At 36.4% G+C, this 23,661-nt stretch overlaps 1 protein-coding gene across 10 annotated transcripts in view; it reads left to right on the top strand.

The window, feature by feature from the left end:
• Window positions 1–23,661, top strand: part of WDFY3 (WD repeat and FYVE domain containing 3) — a 304,455-nt gene that overhangs the window by 122,128 nt on the left and 158,666 nt on the right. For 8 of the 10 annotated variants that reach the window (XM_054554129.2, XM_054554132.2, XM_054554131.2 and 5 more), the window contains 5 exons: window positions 4,557–4,680; window positions 10,065–10,118; window positions 13,344–13,453; window positions 17,547–17,708; window positions 23,041–23,233. In XM_054554129.2, the coding sequence (XP_054410104.1) occupies window positions 4,557–4,680; window positions 10,065–10,118; window positions 13,344–13,453; window positions 17,547–17,708; window positions 23,041–23,233 (643 nt within the window). The remainder of the gene's footprint in view (window positions 1–4,556; window positions 4,681–10,064; window positions 10,119–13,343; window positions 13,454–17,546; window positions 17,709–23,040; window positions 23,234–23,661) is intronic. The other 2 variants (XM_054554138.2, XM_054554135.2) reach the window with 1 other exon arrangement.

Below are 23,661 nucleotides of genomic sequence, written 5' to 3'. Positions count from 1 at the left end.
GTAGAATCTACACCTTCTGACACCCAGCTTCATGCTGCATCCTCTTTGGCAAACATTTATGTAAATGATGGAAGCATTGTATAGTTTCAAGAAATACCACTACTTGTTGAAAGTAGTGAACACATACGTAATATTTTTAGGCTTAATTGTTGAAATCAATCACAAAAACTACACTATTTTGTTTGCTACCTTATCCATTCAGTATTATCTACAATGTCAGATTCATGCTTTAGTTCCTCTATCCCTCCGACCTTATCTTGTACCATTTTTCCTCTTATACAAAATGCCCCAGCTTTATCAGCCTCATTTTCATTCCTCTACACCCCAGAATCAATCTCACTTTGAGGTCTTTGCACAGCTCTGATCTCAATGCCTGCAACCCTCTTTCTCTGTCTCTTTGGATTGTAACTTTTCCTCATTAGTCAGTGTCATCCTTTAGCACCAGTGTCGCTTCTTCAGAGAGACCTTTCCTGACAACCTTCTTCCCACCCCAGGCATTCTCTTTCAGCTACCCTGTTTTACTTTCTTCATAATACTATCTTTAAATAATTTTAATTTTAAAATCAACTTATTTACCATTGGTCTTCTGTGCTAAAATGTCCTGTGTTTCATGAGCACAGGAATCATATTTGTTTTATTTACCTTTGTATTCCGTACCCTTCGGACATTGCCTGGTATATATACTAGGAAGTCAATAAATATTTGTGAGTGAATAAACCTTATTTAAGAAGCAATGCTTGTTCATTTCAGATTAGCAAATATGACATAGTCTTTTTCTGTAGTACTGATTTGGGTTGGTAAATTCAAGCCAGTTTTATTTATCTTGTCAGAACATTTCTTAGAGGAAATAAAGCAGTAAACATCAGGATTTGTGTAAAAAGTTACTGGCATTTTCAACAGCATATTATTTACCCAGCATGAAGACTGTTTGAATAATTATATCCTTAACAACTGTTCAAGAAATGAGCTATTGGTTCTGTTTAGTTGTCCTAATAACTATTAGCAATAAAATACCTCATACTAATTCTTAGGAGCAGAATATACATTGATACACCCTGAGTAACAGGAATATTATAAACACCTCCATTAAAAAACCATGTACTCAGCCGGGAGAGTTGGCTCATGCCTGTAATCCCAGCACTTTGGGAGGCCGAGATGAGCAGATCACCTGAGGCCAGGAGTTCGAGACCAGCCTGGCCAACATGGTGAAACCGCATCTCTACTGAAAATACAAAAAAAATTAGCCAGGTGTGGTGGTGGGTGCCTGTAATCCCAGCTACTCAGGAAGCTGAGGCAGGAGAATCACTTGAACCCAGGAGGCAGAGGTTGCAGTGAGCCGAGATTGTGCCATTGCACCACTCCAGCCTGGGCAACAAGAGCAAAAACTCTGTCTCAGCAACAATAACGAAAGGCTGTGTACTCATCTCTGAGCACAGGTGGAATGGCTATTCAAAGATGTGTCATTATTAGGTTTCTCAATTTTTATCAATCTTCAGTTTGTTAAAGAATAGAGGTTTCTGGCCGGGCACAGCGGCTCATGCCTGTATTCCCAGCACTTTGGGAGGCCATCATGGGCAGATCACTTGAGCCCAGGAGTTCAAGACCAGCCTGTACAACATGGCGAAATTCCTATCTCTACAAAAAATACAAAAATCAGCTGAGTGTGGTGGCGGGCACCTGTAGTCATAGCTACTCAGGAGGCTGAGGTGGGAGGATCACCTGAGCTTGAGAGGTTGAGATAGCAGTGAACCATGATTGCGCCACTGCACTCCAGCCTGAATGACAGAGTAAGACCCTATCTCAAAAAAAAAAAAAAAAAAGAGGGGGGGCGTTTATTTAACAGGTAACATAGATTATTTAACAAGTAATATAGATTAATTCTAAGCACACAACATTTATCAAAATCTCAGGAAAAAAATGTGTTGAGGAAGTATTGAAAAGTACAGTTTATTTTTTGAGATTTTGAGATTATTACAAATTAATCATTTGTCAAATTATTGAACAGACTAGGTGTCTGGAAAAAACGATACCCTTGTAGAATTTATTTATTGTTTTAGCATTTTCAACTTAATTTGAGGGAGGTTATAAGAAACATGTAAGAAACACATTTTCTATTAGAAGGATATTACATTGTTTGTTATATCCTTTTATTGGGATCTTTGGAAGGAATTGTTTATATTATGCAGTAGTCCCTCCTTATTCATGGTTTTGCTTTTCATGGTTTTGGTCATCTGTGGTCTGAAAATATTAAGTGGAAAATTACAGAAACAAACAATTCATAAGTTTGAAATCTGACACCATTCAGCTCCATCCCTCCCGGGATGTGAATTATTCCTTTGTCCACTGTATCCATGATGCATGGGCCACCTGCCCAATAGTCACTTAGTAGCAGCCTCAGTTATGAGACCTGTTATCCTGATATCAATCTACTTGTTTTCAAGAAACTCTATTTTCCTTAATAATGGCCCCAAAGTGCAAAAGTTATGAGGTTGGCCACTTGGGTATGCCAGAGAGAAGTCCTTCCTTTAAGTGAAAAGATAAAAGTTCTTGACTTTATAAGGAAAGACCAAAAACTGTGTGCTGAGGTTTTTGAGATCTATAATAAGAAGGAATCTTGTATTTGTGAAATTGCAAATAGTATATTATTACAATTTTTTTACTTTATTATTAGCTATTGTTGCCAGTCTCTTACTGTGCCTAATTTATTACTTAAACTTTATCACAGGTACGTATTATAGTAAAAAATACAGTGTTTACGGGGTTTGGTACTATGCGTGGTTTCAGGCATCCAGTGGGGTCTTAGAACTTACCTCTCACAGATAAGGGGGGGACTAGTGTAATATGAGGAATAGAAGTACTTCCTTAAATATATGTATTTTTTCATGCTAAGGGTATTGTGAATGATGTGATTGATCAGGTTTTCTCTTCTGTATCTTTGAGCCAAAATTTGTAACCAATACATGGAAAATATAGAGGTTTTTCTGGTCTTAGATTTTTATTTAGTTTTCTTTTCCAGTCCATCTCCCTAGCTGGGTCTTTTATTTGCTTGTTTGTTTTGTTTTCCTTCTTAATTTTAGTTTATGTTCTCATGTTCTCCTTCAGTGCTCCCTGAATGTTCTCTAGAATTTGATTGTGAGGGCAGTCAGCATATAAATAAACAACCATATTTAGGGAGCATTACTATAAAAGGCAGAGTGCTGGCTTGGGAGAATATGAAGATGAGTAAATTATGTTTTCTCCTTTTGTAGTGACATTTCAATAGGTAATAATAATATAAAATACTGTGTAATGAGTGTTAAAAGGGAGAGATACTGTAATAGCCTTAGAATATAGAGAATTTCCTTTCAGCTATAAAGAATATTCTCTAAAATAATACCTCAGGATATATCTAGTTATATACCCATTAAAATACCATTTCTTTTCTTATGATGGTCTGTCCAGGTTTCATTTTCTCAAATTCTCCTTGCTGAACTCATACCCGTTTATTTTTAAAAATTATTTATTGTAGGCAGGATGTAGTGGCTCACACCTGTAATTCCAGCACTTAGGGAGGCAGAGGCAGGAGGATAGCTTGAGCCCGGGAGGTCAAGACCTGTCTGGGCAATATAACAAGACCCAGTTCTCAAAAAAAAAAAAAAAAAAAAACAGATAAGTAAAATTAAAAATAAGAATTATTTATTCTAAAGCTCATTTATTTTAAAATTTGTGTAAAAACAAGTTTATTTCATGACCCTCCCATTTATTTTCTTTTTTCTAGTTTTTCTGGTAACAGCCTTGTTTTGTAAATTATTGTGATTAGATTGAAGAAATTCTGAGACATGAAATGCATTTAGTGAATTCTGAGGTCAGCCTGGGATTTAGCAGTAGAGCTGCTTTTCACCATCCAGTGTGCCTTTACTCCATCAAAGATCCTTTATAACTTTTCTCTAAATTCTCAAATTAGCTTTCCTCAGAAAAATGTTGGCTGGATGTGGTGGCTCACGCCTGTAATCCCAGCACTTTGGGAGGCTGAGGCAGGCGGATCACCAGAGGTCAGGAGTTCAAGACTAGCCAGGCCAACACGGTGAAACCCCATCTCTACTAAAAATACAAAAATTAGCCAGGCGTGATGGCATGCGCCTGTAGTCCCAGCTGCTTGGCAGGCTGAGGCAGGAGAATAGCTTGAACCCAGGAGGCAGAGGTTGCAGTGAGCCAAAATCATGCCACTGCACTCCAGCCTAGGCAACAGAGTGAGACTCCATCTCAAAAAAAGGAAAAAGAAACATGTTATAATTTCTAATGTTTTTCGTGAGATTGATTCAAATTTTATCAATAATGTCTATGGGTCTTAGATTTCATTAATTTAATCATTTCTTCAACAAATTTATATGTAAAAGGAAATGTGGCTAGACGTGATTTATTGAAAGAGTTGTATTTTCAACATATTAAGACTCAAAGTAACTGCGTAGGTAGACTTTTCTGGACTTGATTTTCAAGTCATACCACACTTCAAAATTCACAAAATAAAAAGAAAAATTTGTCAGTGCTTCATTAACAATGTCTTTTCTTATCTACAGGTTTTTGGAAATGCTCCGCCAAATACAATGACAGAAAAATTTTCTGATCTTCTGCAGTTCACAACACAAGTCTCACGACTAATGGTGACAGAAATTCGAAGGAGAGCATCAAACAAATCCACAGGTATTTTTACAGTAGCCAGCAAAAACTGATTTGTTTGAATGAACAGGCAGTTCTGTAAAAGTCCCATTAAAATTAAATGGAAAACAGACCTTGTTCTCAGCACATTGAGTTCATTGACCCATTCCCTTTCCCTTTCTTAGAGTCACATTCTTTTCCTGATTTCAGCATCTTCAACTCTCGAGTAGTTCTGCTCAAGGCTACTCTGTCTGGACCACTACCACTTCCACCCTAACCCTTTAAAATACTCTCTGTTTCCCTTTGAACAAAATACAAATTCCTCAGCATGAAACTTAAGGCAAAGCTATCATCTGGTCTTCTTTTTTTTTTTTTTTTTTTTTTTTAGCATACCCTGCTTCTATTGCTTGTTTTCTTTTCTGTAGTTCAACTAAATCCAGCTGTCTGTAGTCTTCAAACATGTTTATACTCTTATTTTAATCATTTACTTAGAATGCTTCACTGAGGAAGGAGAATCTTTCCTCATTTCAATATGTCTAAATGTCAGCATGATTAAGTCATGCTTCCTTGATGAAATGCTTTTTGATTTCTTTAGGTAAAGAAAATTTTTTTCTGTTCTGAACTACTGTTTTTCTTCTCAACCTCCTGGGTGGTCATTGTGCATGTGTCTTGATCTTCCCAGTAGACCATAAGCTACTTAGGGTTCTCTGTGTCATCTGTAGTAGTTGCTGTCTAGGCCAGTGCACAGCTGCCATTTTAACATCACTATTCACATTGTCCTGGGATGCCTTTTCATTTTTTTTGGGTGGGTTCTGTTTCCTGAATCCCTTAAATTCCTGATTTTGGTAAAGCATATTTTCCAGCAGCTTTATAAAAAAGGATACTGGGGAGTTATCAGGGTTTTGTTCTGCTTGTTTTAGACATACCGTGAGTTAAACATTTTTTGACTATTGCTGTAAAAAATGGGTTCTTTTTTTTTTCAGTAAGTAAAGTGATACCTTTAGCCTGACAACCTTTCAGCTGCCAGGACTTAGAACAAATTCCACTACATCATACAGCATGATTATTATAGAAAAGGAAATGTATTTAATACAAAACCAAGGGTCAATAAGAGACAAGAAGACACGTGTCTACGACTCTCGTGATCTCACAGATACATGTGCTGGGGAGATGTGCTGAATACGCAGCTGTGGTTTACGTTTAAATGGAGAGATACTTCGTCTCTTCCTCTCCATCCCCCATTGTTCTCCATTCCTAAAGGACAAGCTCAAGAGTAATCTTGTTAGTAAAGAGACATTTAAACTGCGTTTGAATACTTGTTAGATATTTATAGGAGTTGTTTGAGAATGCTAGCTGTGTAATCCAGGAGGTCCTCTTAGCAGAGATTAGAAGCTACCAATTGCTTGGGAAAGTTGACCATGGGTTGAGATGGTCAGTGGTGGGTGTCTTAGCTCTGTCCTTCCATGCAGCCCAGGATGAGCACTCAGGGTCATTTTGGAAAATCTTGCCGCTTGCATTATTATCAGTCTTCCTTTAAGTAAGTATCAGGTTCTATGTGGGAAATCATTTTGTCTCAGAATTTTAAAAATTTTCTTTTATAATTTAGGCTCTTACATTGTTATTGAGAAATCGAAAGCTACGTAGATTCTTGATTTTTTTTTTCCTCTGTGACCTATTTTTTTTTTTCTAGAAGCTTTTAGGATCCTCTCTTTGTCCGTGCATTTCTAAAATTTCATAATAACATGCCTTGTGGTAGACCTATTTTTATACGTGTGCTGGGTACTCATTGAACTCTTTCAGTCTGGTTATTCATATCCTTTAATTTGGGCAAAGTTTCATGAATTGTTTAATAATATCCTCCTTTGTTTTCTCCTTCTAGTTAGATGACCTCTTAGACTGTTCCTCTCATTTTCTTATCTTTCTTCTCATTTTCTATCTTTGTGTTTTGACTACTTGCTAAGAGAACTCCTCAATTTTATCATCTATCTCTTCTATAGAGTTTTTTTTTCATTTGTGACCTTATATTTTTCTCATTTTAAAAAATATTTTTCATTTCTAAGTGTTTCATTTTCTTACTGGTTTCTATTATTTTGGGGCTGCATTTTCTTCTCATCTTTCTGGGGTTTTTTTTTTTTTTGAGACGAAGTCTCACTCTGGCCCACAGGCTGAAGTGCAGTGGCGTGATCTCAGCTCACTGCAACCTCCACCTCCTGGGTTCAATCGATTCTCCTGCCTCAGCCTCCTGGGTAGCTGGGACTACAGGCACGTGCCACCATGCCTGGCTAATTTTTTTTTTTTTTTTTTTTAAGTAAAGACGGGGTTTCACCGTGTTAGCCAGGATGGTCTCGATCTCCTGACCTCATGATCCGCCCGCCTCAGCCTCCCAAAGTGCTGGGATTACAGGCGTGAGCCACTGCGCTGGCGGTTTCTTTTTTTTCTTTCAGATTTTTGTTTCCATAAATAATCTATTTCTTTCAGGTTTAATAAAAAGGTTTTTTTATCAATCTGTTTTTGTCTTTGTCTTTTATGTTAGAGAATGTCCGTACATGTCTCTCACCCTTGACCATCTGCTCTTACATAAGAATGGAGCATTAAAAAGCTTTTTAATTGTGTGTGAAGCTTGCAGCTGTGGGCTGCAACATAAGATGATCTTGCTAGGCTGTTTTTTTGGTGATCTTTTTCCTAAACTAAGCAGGTGCTCAGAGAATTGTCCAGTCTCTGCTTGGAAGATATATGCCTGACTCAGCATTTTGGAAGCAAAGTAGAGGAAAGGTTTGGGGACCCTCAAGGTTTAGTATATAAGCTTTTATTTTACCTTTGTACGTCCACATGGTGCCTTGTGCCCCTCAATCCGTACTCCCTCTCTTACTCTTTTCAGTGAACAAACAAACTCCTGGTATAGAAGCCCAGGGACTACTACTATGCCCACATAGTAGTAGGGACCTTGGGTCTAACTGCTCTTGAACATATTTTCCACCAGTCCTTCTCTGTGTAGTTCCTTATTTACTTCTGCTTCCAAAGGTGCGTTGTGCCACCAATTCCTGAGCCTCTCAGGGGTTCTTTGGTAGTTTGGTTGCTTTTCCACTTTTCCTGAATTACTTCAAGATTCTAGGGTTTGCTAATCAGTAACCGTGAATCTCTCTGCTATTTTAATATCCAAAATTTCATTGCTTTCACTTATTCTGTTCTTGTTTTTAAAAGTTTATACCTTTTAAAAATCCTTTTACATGCATTTTAATGGATGTATTCATCCATTTTCACAGTACTGTAAGGAAATACCCACGCTGATGAAATTAGGTATCCCCATTCTTTCTTGAATGACATACTAGATTAGGAAAAAATTCCTAAAACTTATTTATACTTGCCTCTGTTACTGTCTTTTTAAATACCTAATCTGCATGTTTGTAGAAAGACATTTTGCTACACTGCAGATTTGTTTTCCTAACTCCCTTTATGATTTTACATCCACAGGGCAATTTTTTAGATGTAAAGAAAGATGTCTTAAATTGAGTAGAAGATGTCTCATTGTTAATTACAATAAGAATTACACAAGTATTTTTTTTAACTTTTAAGTTTAAAATAATCGTAGACTCTTAGGAAATTACAGAAATAGTAGCTAGGATCATGTGCCCTTCATCCACTTTTCCTCATTGATGACATCTTACTAACTAGGGATTTTTTAAGATGCATTTTTTTCATATTGTGTAATTTCACATAATTTTTAGTTTTAAGCTTGTGAAATTCATTAACCTTTGAATCCTATGATATTCAATTTAGTTTGTGTGTTACTTCCTCATGAAAGATCTTTCCTAAGTACCCTATCTCAAATAGGTCTTCTATCCTCTGTCTCCACACCCATTAGTATCTATTCAGTCACATTGTATGTTAACCTTTATAGCTTTGTTATCATCTGAAAGTATTTTGTTTATTTACTTATTTAATTTTATTGTCTGTTGTGTTCACCCGTGTATTACTAGCACCTAAATTTTTACTGATTTTGGACATAGGATTTCTCTGCCCTTTTTTTTTTTTTTTAAATGCTTTGAGAATCGGAGTAGAGTTAGAAGGGCCAGCCTTCCTGATTTTTAGGAGAGAAGAACATAATTCTGGAGTGTCTCCTCAGTCAGCCTTACCCTGGCTATGGGAATCCTTGTTTTTTTTCTTTCATTTTTAGTTTAGAACATTGGAAGGTTCTTTTGGTCAGTGTTGTTATCAAAAATACATTCATGGAGACTTTGTGACCTATTGATTTTTCTAGTAAAAAGTTCTAGATTTTTCAGGGCCTAAGTATATCCTAAATCATCCAGCTCTTAATATTTCATCTTTATTTTTTATTATTTTTATTGTGCTTAAAAAAACACTTAATATGGGATCTACCCTCTTAACCAGTTTTTAAGTGTGCAGTACAGACTGTTAACTATACATACCATGCTGTACAGCAGATCTCTAGAACTTTTTGTGTCTTACATGACTGAAACTATACCCATTGAACAGCAACTCCTCATTTCCCCCTCCCCTCAGCCCCTGGCCACCAACCACCATTCTGCTTTCTTCTTCTGTAAGTTAGACTACTTTAGATAGCTCGTATAACCTTTTATTTTATAGGAGGTTATCACTGAAAAGAATTTTGTCTTAATTTACATTCACACACTTTTTCTACAAAAAAACAGGTGAAGTGAACCTTTTATTATTCCTTTGAAGGTTGGCTGTGTTCGTTGTTCACCAGAACAAGATTATTTTTCCAGTACCCCTCTGAATTTGCTATGGAAGACTTGTTATTTTGGGTGTTACCTAATCAGCACCCACAGATACAGCCTTTTTTATCAGATTACTTGAGATATGGGCTGTAGATACCTCAGTAGGAAACAAGCTTATGTGCAGTTCTGTTGTTTACATCTATCTGAAGTTTGTGAAAATGGAAACCTTTTAGGGAATATCAAGTTGCAAAATGGATACATGGATGATTTGTTATACGTTTAGGTCAAGTCACAGTCTCCTTGTCTCCCTTAATTCTTTCTTGGTCCTTTGCCTCCATGTGGCTTTTGCTGGAAGTAAGTAGTGACTCAGTTAATTTGTCAAAAAACATAATGTTGTGGCCAGATTGTATAGAGGGTGTATCTTAAGATGTTTCCCCATCTCTTCTAGTTAGTTCAGCCAGTTCTAATTCTGCTTAAGTTTTAAGGGCACATGGTCAATTTATATCAGCAAAGCAGAAAATTCCTACCTGCATAAAGTAGTATCTTTAGTTTATTATTAATGTTTTTCTACCTGCTAGGTGCCACTGTTAAACCCTAGTAGTACAATCCCCAATATGGGCAGCAATCCAGCAATGGAGAGGCTGGATGATGTTGACCCCAGTACTCTTGTGGTGGGATTAGTGGAATTTAGTGAATCCATACTTAGACAACCCAGCCTTTTTTTTTAAACAGAAAAACAGTGTGCCTTGCTGTCCCCCAAGGATTTCAAAGCCACAACACCTTCAGGTAATTTCATTCCCAAGATGTGGTTATGTATTGTCAAATGAAAAGAAGCACGGAAGCTGTGAGTTCTAATATTGTTTTTCTGACTAACTTGTGGAATTTTTTTTTTGGAGGGGGCAAGGGTGTTTAGGGCTTTGTGTCTTCATTAATTAAATAAGTATAATAATACCATTAATGTGACTCACCATCATCATGAAGCATACATTTGAAAATGGCATACGCTTTAAATGGACTTTGCAAAGGAAAACTTGTATTTCACTTATTAACATGTTTTGCATTCTGGTTGTTCTGAATGCTAATTGAATTCGTTTGTTTTCTCTCAGTGTAGGCTGAGAAATTGCATTTAAGATTGTCTGCATTCTTTACTTATTTAATGTAATCCTGGGCTTTATTAACTTGATTTCTGTGTTTTTCATTCTAACTATATGTATTGAAATGCAGTGTGAAAGATAAAGCTTGAATCCAATGATTGACAACTCTAAAGATAGGTTAATATTAATATATTATTTCATTAGCTCTTAAAAACTTGAGTTAAATCATCGTTTATATTTGAATTTGTTAAATATTATTGAAATTAAAACATCCAGTATGTTTCTGACTAGTAGTGGGCATTTTTTCCCCAAAGTTTTAAGAAACCATTTGATTTATGGAGGTTTTATTTAAAATTCCTTGCTAGTATATATAATTTTTTAAGATAGCACTAAATGCTATATACTTTTAAAATGAGCTGCTTACCTCATTTAAAATAAAATATGAGGCTGGGCACAGTAGCTCACACCCAGGTACAAGTAATCCCAGTACTTTGGGAAACCAAGACAGGAGGATCACTTGACTTTGGGAGTTTGAGACCAGCCTGGGCAACACAGGGATACTCTGTCTCTACAAAAAAATTTTGTTTTTATTAGCCAGGCATGGTGGTGCATACTGTTAGTCCCAGCTACATGGGGGACTGAGGCGGGAGGATTGCTTGAGTTGAGGAGATTGAGGCTGCAGTAAGCCGTGATCGTGCACTCCAGCCTGGACAATAGAGTGAGACCTTGTCTCAGAAAAATAATAAAATAAAAAGTGGGAGATGCCTTTGAAATATTCTTAATGACACATATTGAAATTGGTAGGTGAAAATAAAAGTTATTTTTTTACAGTGATACAGTTATGCTATTCTTTACAAAATAGTAAAATATATTTGTTATGTAAAGATAGTTTGTTTTGTCGATGGAGTTTGGAATCTCCCTGTATCATTCAACCTCAGCCCTATCCAGATCTCTTTCACTGACTAGCTATGTGATTGTAGGCAAATTACTTATCTTCTGCATTTCTCAACTTATACTGTTGTAAGGGATATATTAGTAGAAAATAACTCACAGGGTTCTTGTAAAGATTAAATGAGTTAAACTCACAAGTACTTAACACAATGCTTGATATATAGTTAAGACTCAGTAAAAAGAATCTATTTTTAAAATTTTCGTGCTAAAATGTTCCCTCAAATGGAAGTTTACAAAGATGAAACTTTGCCCAGCCCAGAATCACGTGTAAGTCTTGTATTCATTTATCTAATAGAACACTTTTATTTTATGTTAAATTGAAGAAAAAATACATCTAAGATAACCTAAATCTTATTTTCTACTTTCTACTTCTTTATGAAGTGTGTTAAGTATACATTAGTTTTTTGTTTTGTTTTGTTTTTGAGACGGAGTCTTGCTCTGTTGCCTAGGCTGGAGTGCAGTGGTGTGATCTCAGCCCACTGCACCCTCCACCTCTGGGTTCAAGTAATTCTCCTACCTCAGTCTCCCAAGTAGCTGGGACTACAGGTGCCTACCACCACACTCGGCTAATTTTTTGTATTTTTAGTAGAGACGGGGTTTCACTGTGTTAGTAGCCAAGATGGCCTCGATCTCCTGACCTTGGTGGCATGAGCCACCACACCCAGCCAAGTATATGTTGGTTTTTACCCAGTTAGTTCCTAGTGAACAAATTAGACTTACTTCCTTTTTTTTTTTTTTTTTTTTTTGAGACAGAGTCTCACTCTGTTGCCCAGGCTGGAGTGCAGTGGCGTGATCTTGGCTCACAGCAACCTCCACCTCCTGGGTACAAGTAATTCTCCTGCCTCAGCCTCCCAAGTAGCTGGGATTACAGGCTCATGACACCACACCTGCCTGATTTTTGTATTTTTAGTAGAGATGGGGTTTCTCCATGTTGGCCAGGCTGGTCTCGAACTCCTGACCTCAGGTGATCTGCCCGCCTTGGCCTCCCAAAGTCCTGGGATTACAGGTGTGAGCCACCATGCCCTGCCAAATTGGACTTCTTTTCTGACAATTTTAACTCCTATCATATGTTACTATAAAAATTGGCAAATCATGCTGATGAAATTAGGTACATATTTAGAGACTTCCACATTTACTCTTCTCTCTAATAAGAAATATAATCAACTAAGTTTACTTTTGAAGATTCTTCCAAGTCTGCAGTTCTGTGATTGGCTGTCTTATGTATTTCACGTTTCTCTCTTCCTACTGTCAGCTGCTCAAGTTATTCCTCGGTGTATTACTTAGGAAACCTCTTAATTTTATTTCCCTCTCACCATTCTCCTTAGCCTTCCAGTCTGTCATACACATTACTACTGGATTAATAGTCTTAGTATAATCCTTTCATCATCTCCTTTGTTCAAGAAACTACATTTGCTCCCTCTTGCCCAGAAAATCAAATACAGCCAGTAGCTTACCCTCCTTCATAATTAGGCATCTCTATTTTTTAAAGTCACTACTGTTGGTATTAGACTGCACTTCTCAACAGTGCTCTTCTATAATGTTAAGAAAGTGTTATCACAGTTCTTTGTCTTGATCTGTATGTGTCAGGCTCATTCCTCTAGCCACTCTTGTTTTATTGCTGTGCTCTTATTTTCTCTGCACCCTTAATCGCTCCCACTTCCTGGACAAACATGTACATGTTTTCCAGGCAGTTTTAGCTCAAATTTCACCTCTTCCATGACTTTTTGATGAGCCCCTGTCATAACTTTCCCTGAAATATATAGGTTGGCTTTTACATTTCTGTATTAATGATATAAAGGTTTATGAATACCATTAAAACATTGCTATTTTTAAAGTTTTTCCATATGTAATAGTGCTGATATAATTATGTGCTTAGTAAATTTTCATTTCCTTGGTAGGTTTTAAAGAAGAACCTCTTTATATATGACTTTTCCCCCACTTAATGGCTTTCCCTTTGGTTTTATAGAGGCTGCAAGTCGGGCCATAGTTCAGTTCCTGGAGATCAATCAGAGTGAAGAAGCCAGTAGAGGCTGGATGCTTCTGACGACAATTAATTTGTTAGCTTCCTCTGGTCAGGTAAGTTCTTAGTTTTCATGTTTGATAACTCAGCGTCTTTATTTTATAGCCTCTCTTGTGATTTTATTATTAAATTCATCATTATATCCAAATGAGATACTATGATAATCACTTGTATTCTTCTAAATCTTTTAAAACATTATTTCATGCTTCTCATAACATCTCTGCAAGGTGTTTGATGTTCGATGCATTTTACTCATAAGGAAACGAACGCATGGCTTAGAGCAGTGTTTTCCATCTCGATATGTTGTAACACACATACGACATAACCATTTGTGCCTGGGCTCAGTGGCTCACACCTGTAATTGCAGCACTTTGAGAGGTCAAGGTGGGAAGATTGCTTGAGCCCGGAAATTCGAGACCAGTCTGGGCAATATAGAGAGACCCCAATCTCTTTAAAAAATAAATAAATAAATAACTGAGCATGGTGGCCTGCACCTGAAGTCCCAGCTGTTCAGAGGCTAAGGCAAGAGGATTGCTTGAGCCTGGGAGGTTGAGGCTGCAGTGAGCCATAATCGCACCACTCCAGCCTGGGTGACAGAGTAAGACCCTGTCTCTAAAAAAAAAATTTCTTTAATGATACCATTTGTAGAGCATTCTGGGCAAACAGATGGACTATTTCTGGCTGGTGGCAAGTAGCTCAGGAGCTCTGGGTCCATCAGGCCCAGCCCAGCACTTTTGTCACCGATGTTAGGGTGGCTAAGGAAAAATAAAAAAATCTGGCTCAGGAAAAATAAAAAAATCACTCTTTATCTAAGGTCACTCAGCTAATAAAGAACAAATGACATGGAAAATAGTTTTAAATTTTTATGGGAAGTAAGGAAACATTGACATTTTTAGGATAATATATATTTTCTTATTTGATTTATTCTGGAGATTGCTTTTTATTTCCTCCCAATCAGCTGTAATTATCTGTCATGAAATATGTTGCATGTGCTCATTAATGAGCTATTTGGATACCTGATTTTTGGCCTTTGATGTTTTGGGGATGAAAGAGATTAATTGAGCCTTCTAAAATCCAGAGTATAATTACCTACCAAAGTCAGTACCAATCTTGGGAATGTCTGTTGTCTAAGTTACAGTGGACTTTCAAACACTCTCATAATGTAATAATGGACCTACTTAACTGTAACATAATTGTACCATGTGACTGGCTACAGCAGATACAGTGCATATGTCTTAGTAACCATATCCTGAAACCTGTCAGTAACCCAAAGTAATTATCTCTTAGAATTTTCTCCTTGGAATGATCTATTTTCTTTTTATTTGTTTGCTGTGTTTTTTCTCTCTTTTTTTCTTTCTTTTTTTGAGGTGGAGTCTTGCTCTGTCACCCAACCTGGAGTGGAGTGCAATGGTGCGACCTCGGCTCACTGCAACCTCCGCCTCCCAGATTCAAGCGATTCTCTTGCCTCAGCCTCCCGAGTAGCTGGGATTACAGGCGTGCGCCACCACACCCAGCTAATTTTTGTATTTTTGGTAGAGACGGGGTTTCACCATGTTGGCCAGGCTGGTCCCGAACCCCTGACCTCAGGTGATCCACCTGCCTTGGCCTCCCAAAGTGCTGGGATTACAGGCGTGAGCCACCATGCCTGGCCCTCTTTTTTTTTTTTTTTTTTTTTTTTTTTAACTCAGGGAATTAGTGTAACCAACCTGTCCTGGTGTTCCTGGGATTTTCCAGGTTTTAGGATAGGAAGGCCTGCATCTCAGGATACTGCACAGTCTCAGGCACATGGAGAGGGTTGGTTATTCTAAGTAGTCTTCAAATGGTCCCAGAGTAGACCATTGTTTTCATGTATCTGACTCTACTGGATGAATAACAAAATCTCAATTCTGTTTGCTGTTGATGGTAGCTATAAATGTATGTATGTTACTATACCAAAATTTGGTTTAGAATAGCATATCTTTATTTACTATTAAAACTTTATATAATTTAAATATTTACTATTGATATTTAATATACATAATATTAACTTTTAATACAGTTTTCTACATTTATTCATATTTTCTATAAAAACCTAATCACTTAAAAAATTACAAGTTTAGATGCCAAGTTATACTTTAAATGTATCTACAATAAATGAAAATGAAACATCATACCACTTTGCTTAGTGGCCAGCTAAACCTAGTAATAATCTATCTGGAAATAGATACATTTAAAAAGCAAATTCAGTGTTATGTTTGGAGCTACCTTTTTTGAGTGCCATTTTCTGCTGGTAGCAGCGATACACAGAGATGACCAAAACATGGTCCTGACTCAATGCATAGATGTAAGAGATGAAGCAGAAAAAGATAATACCATAATATTTAATAATGGGGCATATATAATGCTATAGAAAATAGAAATGTGAGAGTTAAACATTTTGGAAGTGACGGTAGAAGGAAAGATGAGGAGTTCAGTAAACTTTGAGACATAGCAGATGTTTAAACTGAACATTAAATGTATGGTAACATAAGTGTTAAGAAATAATCGTAGATGAATAGAACAAAAGGTTTAGAGTATTTGAGACAAGAAATGGTATGTTGGGTATGTAGAAAGGGGCCACATCTTGCCAGGGATAGTCTTGAAGCTTTCTCTTCATCACCCTGCTACTGCATTAGTTCCGGCCCCATCTCTCATGTGGTTTGGAGGGTTAGTTTCCCAATTACCCTTTCCTTCTGGCTCTCTATATTTAATTTATGATCTGTATTACCACCAGCTAATTTTCTGAAATCTAGCTCTTTTACTTTTTGTTTGTAACACTTCACCAGAGCATCACTGCCAAGAAAATAAAATGTGAGACTATTTTCATAAGTCATTGAGCATACACACTTTGTAGGCCACTTAGCCAGCTGTCTGACCTAAAGCAGGGTATGTAAGTGATGAACCTCAGTTGCTTCATTTGTGAAATAAGGATCATTTTACAAATGAAGTCATGGGGTTGACTTAAGGAATAGGTGAGATGATGTATGTAAAGTGCTTATTAGCCTTATGCCTCTTATACAGTAAACAGTAATTCAAGGTTAGCCATTATTATTGTGGCTCTTCAGGAGTCAGCATTTTTGGAATCCGTGTTTCTTCAAAAATACTGTACCATGTGGCCTAACCTCCTATGTATCTTCCAGGTAATCTTTCCCTTTTTATTGTAATTCCTTATGCTTTTTAATGCCATTCCTGGCAGTGTTAGTCAATCCCTTTTATATTAGCCTGTATATACTACCATTGTTAGACTGAAATCTTAAGAGATTAAGTCATAGTTACTTAGGACTCTAGTAATTCCAGTCGACTGTGGTCTTTTGAAGGACAGAGATGCTTCGTCTTTGCATGCCGAGCTCCCAGCACACAGCCTGACATTCCCTGGACACAATAAATGTTTTATGAGAAAGTAAACTAACTAATCAACAGATTATACCAGTCTGTTGATCTCTAGTGCAGTTAAACTTTTTGTTCCAAACTGCACCATGGAAAATTTTGATAAATATTATATCATACTTAACAATATTGAAATACGTATTGTAAGAAGGTCTAGAGTTTCTCCACTGGATATCTTTGAAAATAATATAGAGATGTATTTGTGTCAGTGATGGCTTTATCACTCAAGTGTCTTTCCAGCCTCAAAAATCTACAATAAGAATAAAGATAAAAATAATAGTAAAGCAACAATGAATATACAATTTAGTGCTTAATGTATCTTTGTATGTATTATCTTACATAACTCTCATGTTAGCCATGAGAAGGGTGTATCATTCTATCTATTTTTATAAGAAAGGAAAGTGAATCTCAGGAGAATTAAGCAGTCTGCTGAAGTTCATAGTTATTAAGTGTCTGTTTTTCTAAATTCTAAAGCTTATGCTTCTGAAACATGCTGCTTTTTAATAAATAAATATTAAATTTAATTGATAATTTACTATATAACAAACTCAATCTCACTATTTGATTAAAGCAAAATTGTTCAGATGCAAAGTTGTATATTTCTTCACTTGGAGTCATTTTAAAATTCTTACATGCATTTAAAAAGTTACCTTTATATATAATTTTTGGGTTAACATGAATTATTTGGCTATACCAATTATAGTTGTGTCTGTCTATTCACTTATTTATTGGTTTGTTTTCCAGAAAACCGTGGACTGCATGACAACAATGTCAGTGCCTTCCACCCTGGTTAAATGTTTATATCTGTTTTTTGACCTTCCACATGTGCCTGAGGCAGTTGGAGGTGCACAGAATGAGCTACCTCTAGCAGAACGTCGAGGACTACTCCAGAAAGTTTTTGTACAGGTATGAAAGGTGCTATTTGCCTACCTCCACCCTATTTAAAGGGAAGTGGGTATACTTCCTAAATAGATGTTCTACATATTCCATTTTTTAACTCATATTTCATTTTATTTATGATAGTATGACTTTATCTCATATAATTGTCACATTTGTTGAATCTGCAGAAATAATATTGAAATATTCTTTTCAGGAATATTTGAGTGAGGCATTAGCAAGTTTGTTTCTCTGAACAGATCCAGCCATTGAGATTACTTTCGATATATCGGAATGTCTGTAAAATGAACTAAGCAAGGAAAACTTGAAAATGATATAAAGATTTGGATAATATTTCTTATAATGTCTCAAAATTCTATCTAGTTGCTGTTTATATACAGGAAGTCCCCAGCCTATAAATATTTCACTTGTAAAGACAGTTTACTTTGGTGGTGGCTGCCTCCTCCTCTGCCCTGCCTGTAAAGCTCTTCTTTCCCACTGTTAGCACTGTTCTTTTAATAGCATTGTGGGTTAACAAATGTGTGATAGAACTTTATTAGCTAGCCCAGGAATATAGTCATCATGTATGATATCCTTTCTTGGCAGAAAATTGTCAAAACAAGCAAACAAACATATAGAATATGATCTGTCCATTGGTCTAATACAGTATTAAAAAAACAACATTTGACACAAAAAGACAAATACTGCGTGATTCCACTTATATGATATATCTAAAGTAGTCATACAGGTAGAACAGAAAGTAGAATACTGGTGGCTAGGAACTAAGGGAAAGAAGAAAAGGGAATTATTTTTCTATAGGAGTAGAGTTTCAGTTTTGCAAGATGAAGTTCTGTTGCACAACAGTGTACATATAGTTAACACTACTGTACCACACTCTTAAAACAGTTAAGATGGTAAATTTTACATGTTTTTTAACCCAATCAACAGTTAAAAACAACAACATGTTTAGATCTAGTTCTCTAAAGCTAAGTCATCTAAGATGCAGATTTCGCACCTATAAAATGAAAATGATATCTACCTAAATAAAAGGTTTTTTGAGGCTTAAATGACATAATATGTAAAGGTACGATTTTAAGTTTAGCACATAGTAGATAGGAAGGAGAAGTAACTGTGATTACTGCCACTGCCACCATCACCACCACTGAGAGTAGGAAGAGAATAGAGAGAACAGTGGATTGGGGTAGAAAAGATAGAGCTGTATAGAGTAATGGTTGCAGGCTCACCTCATGTCACTGGGCTCTTTACTGTAAGGATGACTCTGTTTGGTAGAGCTGCTAGTGATGAAAGGACAGGAGAGAGTGAGACCAAGACAGTTTTAGAAAGTAAAAGAATGGGATTATCAAGTAAAATACTAAATCAGTATATTTATTGAACACTTGATCTGTTAGATACTTTTGTGCTTGTGGTTAACATTTCTCATCTCACATCTCAATTTGCAAGATAACCCCACCTTCAGAGCTTTTGTTTTTCCCCAAAATGATTATATAAGCAAATAGCAGGAATAGGATTAGAACTCAGATCTATCTGATTCCTGAATTAGATTGGCTGAGAAAAGCAATGGGAATAAATGAAGGAGTAAATCGCATAGGAGTTATAGCTGCTTGAAGATATTGCCGATGAATGTAGTGGGTTAATCTTTGCTGATTAGAATAGCAGCCTCATTTCAATAAACCCCTTTTAAAGAACTAATGCCTTAGGTAATCAATGGAATCTGCCTTTTATACTTTTAATACCTAAGTAAGCATAGCAAAGTTTTTTAAAAAATTATTTCTATTTGAAAACCAGGTGCTGACTTTTGATCATGTGGGAGTCACTTTAGCATACTGAAGTCATTGAATATTAAGGCCAAAAGGGACTCAAAAGATAATTTAAATCAAACTCCTCATTTACAGTTGTGGAAACTAATATTCCGGTTTATGATCCGTAGTAGGCGAGTGACAGTGATAAAAACCTAGCTCTCCCAACTCCTAGTTCACTGCTGCTTTTAGTGTATCACTTTCTTTGTTTTAGTTCCTCATCCCAGGCTAATGTTTTCATCATTGTGTCTAGGCAACCAATTGACACAAACTTATTAAATGTTTTAAAATAGATGAAATCCCTACGTTTGTATTATGTGACAGATGGTTTCCTGGGACTTTAGCATTTGGTAATGCTTCATGCAAGCATTCAGTTTTTTTGTTGTTGTTGATGTGGCCAGTTATTGCTCTGCCATGCTTGGTTGGACTTTTGTAACAGAGTTCTTACAAATATAAGTGGTTAGTGTAGAGGCAGAAGAGGAATGAGAAATTTTTTTTGGAGAGAATCTTGCTCTGTCTCCCAGGCTGGAGTGTGGTGGCGCGATCTTGGCTCACTGCAACCTCTGCCTCTTGGGTTCAAGCGATTTTTGTGCCTCAGCCACCCAAGTAGCTGGGATTACAAGCTGTGCCACCATGCTTGGCTAGTTTTTTTTGTTTTTTTTTTTAGTAGAGATGAGGTTTCACCATGTTGGCCAGGTTGGTCTCTAACTCCTGGGCTCAAGTGATCCTCCTGCCTCAGCCTCCCAAAGTGCTGGGATTACAGGCGTGAGCCACCATGCCCAGCCAGGAATGAGAAATTGACTTTACAGTTTTCTGTTCTGTAAAAATGAAAGGATCGTACTAGATTATTTGTAAGAATCCTTCTGCCTGTAAAGATGAACCAGTTATCTTATAAGTCAACAAATTCAAGGAATCCTTGCATCCAGTTTGAGAACAGTGATTTGATTTGTAAAAAAGTATTTTATTATTTGTGGGTTTGTTTTCTGTGTACCAAATTGGAAAACTGGCATTTGTCTCGCTAATCACATAAGGCAGTGTCAGAACCAACAACAGCTATAATCAGTAATACACCCCTCTGAGAATATACTTTTTTGTTGCATTTAACTGTCTGTATTCACATATGGTAAAAGATGATGACATATTACACATATTAATGGACATTTGGTATCCAGCAGTTTCTCCAGGCATTTGGTGGGAAGGGTACCATATTTACTGATTTTATAAATATTTTATTGTTTTTATGAATTCTTAAACCTTTTTTCCTTTCTGATACTTGGCAGCTATGAATTAGAAAGCTTTTATATCTAAGCAAGTTTTTGCATTTGAAGGAAATAGGAAAAGGAAGGCCTAGTTTTCTCAGATAAAATGTGGTATTTCAGCTACCTCTCTCTATTGAGATTCACTTCTGTTCTGTTCTGTTCTGTTCTCTTCTGTTCTGTTCTGTTCTCTTCTCTTCTCTTCTCTTTTCACTTTAGAGACAAGTTCTCACTCTGTCATCTAGACTGAAGTGCAGTGGCATGATCACAGCTCACTGCAGCCTCAACCTCCCGGGCTCAGGTGATCCTCTCATTTCAGCCTCCTGAGTAGCTTGCCACCATGCCTAGCTAATTTTTTGTAGAGATGGAGTTTTACCATGTTGCCCAGGCTGGTCTGAAACTCCTGGACTCAAGTAATCTGCCTACCTTGGGCCTCCCAAAGTGCTAGCATTACAGGCGTGAGCTGCTATTTTCCACTGATGCTGAAATACCAAAATTTCATGAAGCGCTCTTTTCAAGAGAATAAAATGATGTCATAAGTTATAGTTATTTCATTCATATTATATATTTTTAAAAATATTTAGATGAGAAAATTTAGCAAAGAGAAGAAAAGTTAACTTTTCCTAACCTGAACTGGTATTAGAAGGAAGAGCCCATTGAGGGCAGAAACCATTGCTGAATTCCCAAGTGGCAGGCTCTTAATGGTGTGTGCTCTTGTGTAGTGTGTATTCTGCAAATCACAGTTAAAGAATAATTTCTCATTCCAGTACTTAAGAAGTCTTGAGTCTTCTTTGAAAGCCAGACTTTAGGTTTTTGGCAACTAGATTTAAAATACTGAAATGAAGATTATTTATATTATCCTAATATCCTCTATTACTTGTATAGAAAATTGAAACAATTTCAAAATCTCTTTGCTTTTAAAGATCTATTTTTACTTCCTTTTCTTTCTAAAACTGTCCTTTTTAGAGAAGAAAATTACATTTCGCCTGTGGCAAACTAAAAATTAAAGAACTAAGTTAGAAAAATAAAATGTTGACTTGGAAAAGCAATGCTATTTTATCTTGTTTCAAGCCAAGGTATGCAAAAATATTAGGGTGAAGAGAGGATAGTAAATGTTCTTTAAAAAATAAGCTGATATAAGTAGGACTAGTTTACTGTCATAACATAATCAGCCATTTATTTACTTGCATACACTCTTACGGTTTTTTAACTTTCATGATTAATTTTAATTGACAAATAATAATTGCACATATTTATAGGTCACAGTGTAATAATTTTTGTGTATACAATGTGTAATGATCAAATCAAGGGTAACTAGCGTATATATATCCATCACCTCAAACATTTATTATTTCTTTGCATTGGGAACATTTAAAATTCATTCTTCTAGCTATTTAAAAATATACAATAAATTGTTTTTTTAATAATATTCACCCTATAGTGCTATAGAACACTAGAACTTACTCCCAACTGTACTTCAGTGTCCCTTAACCAGCCTTTAGCTTGCCCCACTCGCCTTCCCTTATCCACTCTTGGTAACCAAAATTCTACTCTTTACTTTCATGAGATCATGAAACTTTCATGAAACTTTCATGAGTTTCATGAGAACTTTTTAAACTTCTACATATGAATGAAAGCATTCAATATTCATCTTTCTGTGCTTGGATTATTTTCCTTAACATAATGTCCTCCAAGCTTATCCACGTTGCCTTGAATGACAAAATTTCATTCTTTTTTATGGCTGAATAGTATTAGATTGTATATATATTCCATGTTTTCTTTATCCATTCATCTGTTGGATACTTAGGTTGATTCTAAATTTTGGCTATTGGGAATAGTGCTGCAGTAAACATGGAAGTGCAGCTATCTCTTTGACATACCAATTTCATTTCCTTTGGATATATACCCCCAGTAGTGGGATTGCTAGATCATATGGTAGTTCTATTTTTACTTTTCTGAGGATCCTCCATACTGTTTTTCATAATGGCTGTACTAATTTACATTCTCACCAACAGTATATAGGAGTTCCCCTTTCTCTACTTCCTTACCAGCATCTGTTCTTTTTTATCTTTGATAATAGCCATTCAAACTGGCTTAAGGTGATACCTTATTGTGGTTTTAATTTTCATTTCCCTGATGATTAGTGATGTTGAGCATTTTCTCATATACCTGTTGGCCATTTCTATGTCTTCTTTTGAGAGCAGTCCATTCAGCTCGTTTGCCCATTTTTAAATCAGATTATTTGATTTTTGCTTATACACTCTTGTTTTGTTTTGTTTTATTTTTTAGATCTTAGTGAAACTGTGCAGTTTTGTTTCCCCTGCGGAGGAGCTGGCTCAGAAAGATGATCTCCAGCTTCTATTCAGTGCAATAACCTCTTGGTGCCCTCCCTATAACCTGCCTTGGAGAAAGAGTGCTGGAGAAGTCCTCATGACCATATCTCGTCATGGTCTTAGTGTCAATGTAGTGAAGTATATTCATGGTGAATATCGCTTTATATATTTAAGTGTTCTAAATTTCTTCCACTTTTCTTCATTTAATAATAGATTTATTTTTATCTTTCAGTATTCTAAAGCTTGTTCTTTAAAATAAAAAATAAATTTGCCAAGAGAAAAGAAAAGATTTTTTTCATCTGTGGGGCATTTCAAATGTAAAACATTCTCCTCATAAGTTCTGAACAATAGATATTTCTTTTTTTTTTTTTTAGATGGAGTCTCACTCTGTCGCCCCGGCTGGAGTGCAGTGGCGCAATCTTGGCTCACTGCAACCTCCACCTCCCGGGTTCAAGCAATTCTCTGCCCTAGCCTCCTGAGTAGCTGGGATTACAGGTGCACACCACCATACCCAGCTGATTTTTGTATTTTTAGTAGAGACAGGGTTTCACCATCTTGGCCAGGCTGGTCTTGAACT

The sequence above is a fragment of the Pongo abelii genome, chromosome 3, assembly GCF_028885655.2.
Source record: "Pongo abelii isolate AG06213 chromosome 3, NHGRI_mPonAbe1-v2.0_pri, whole genome shotgun sequence".
NCBI lineage: Eukaryota > Metazoa > Chordata > Mammalia > Primates > Hominidae > Pongo > Pongo abelii.
This window is presented reverse-complemented; position numbering and strand designations above follow the sequence as displayed.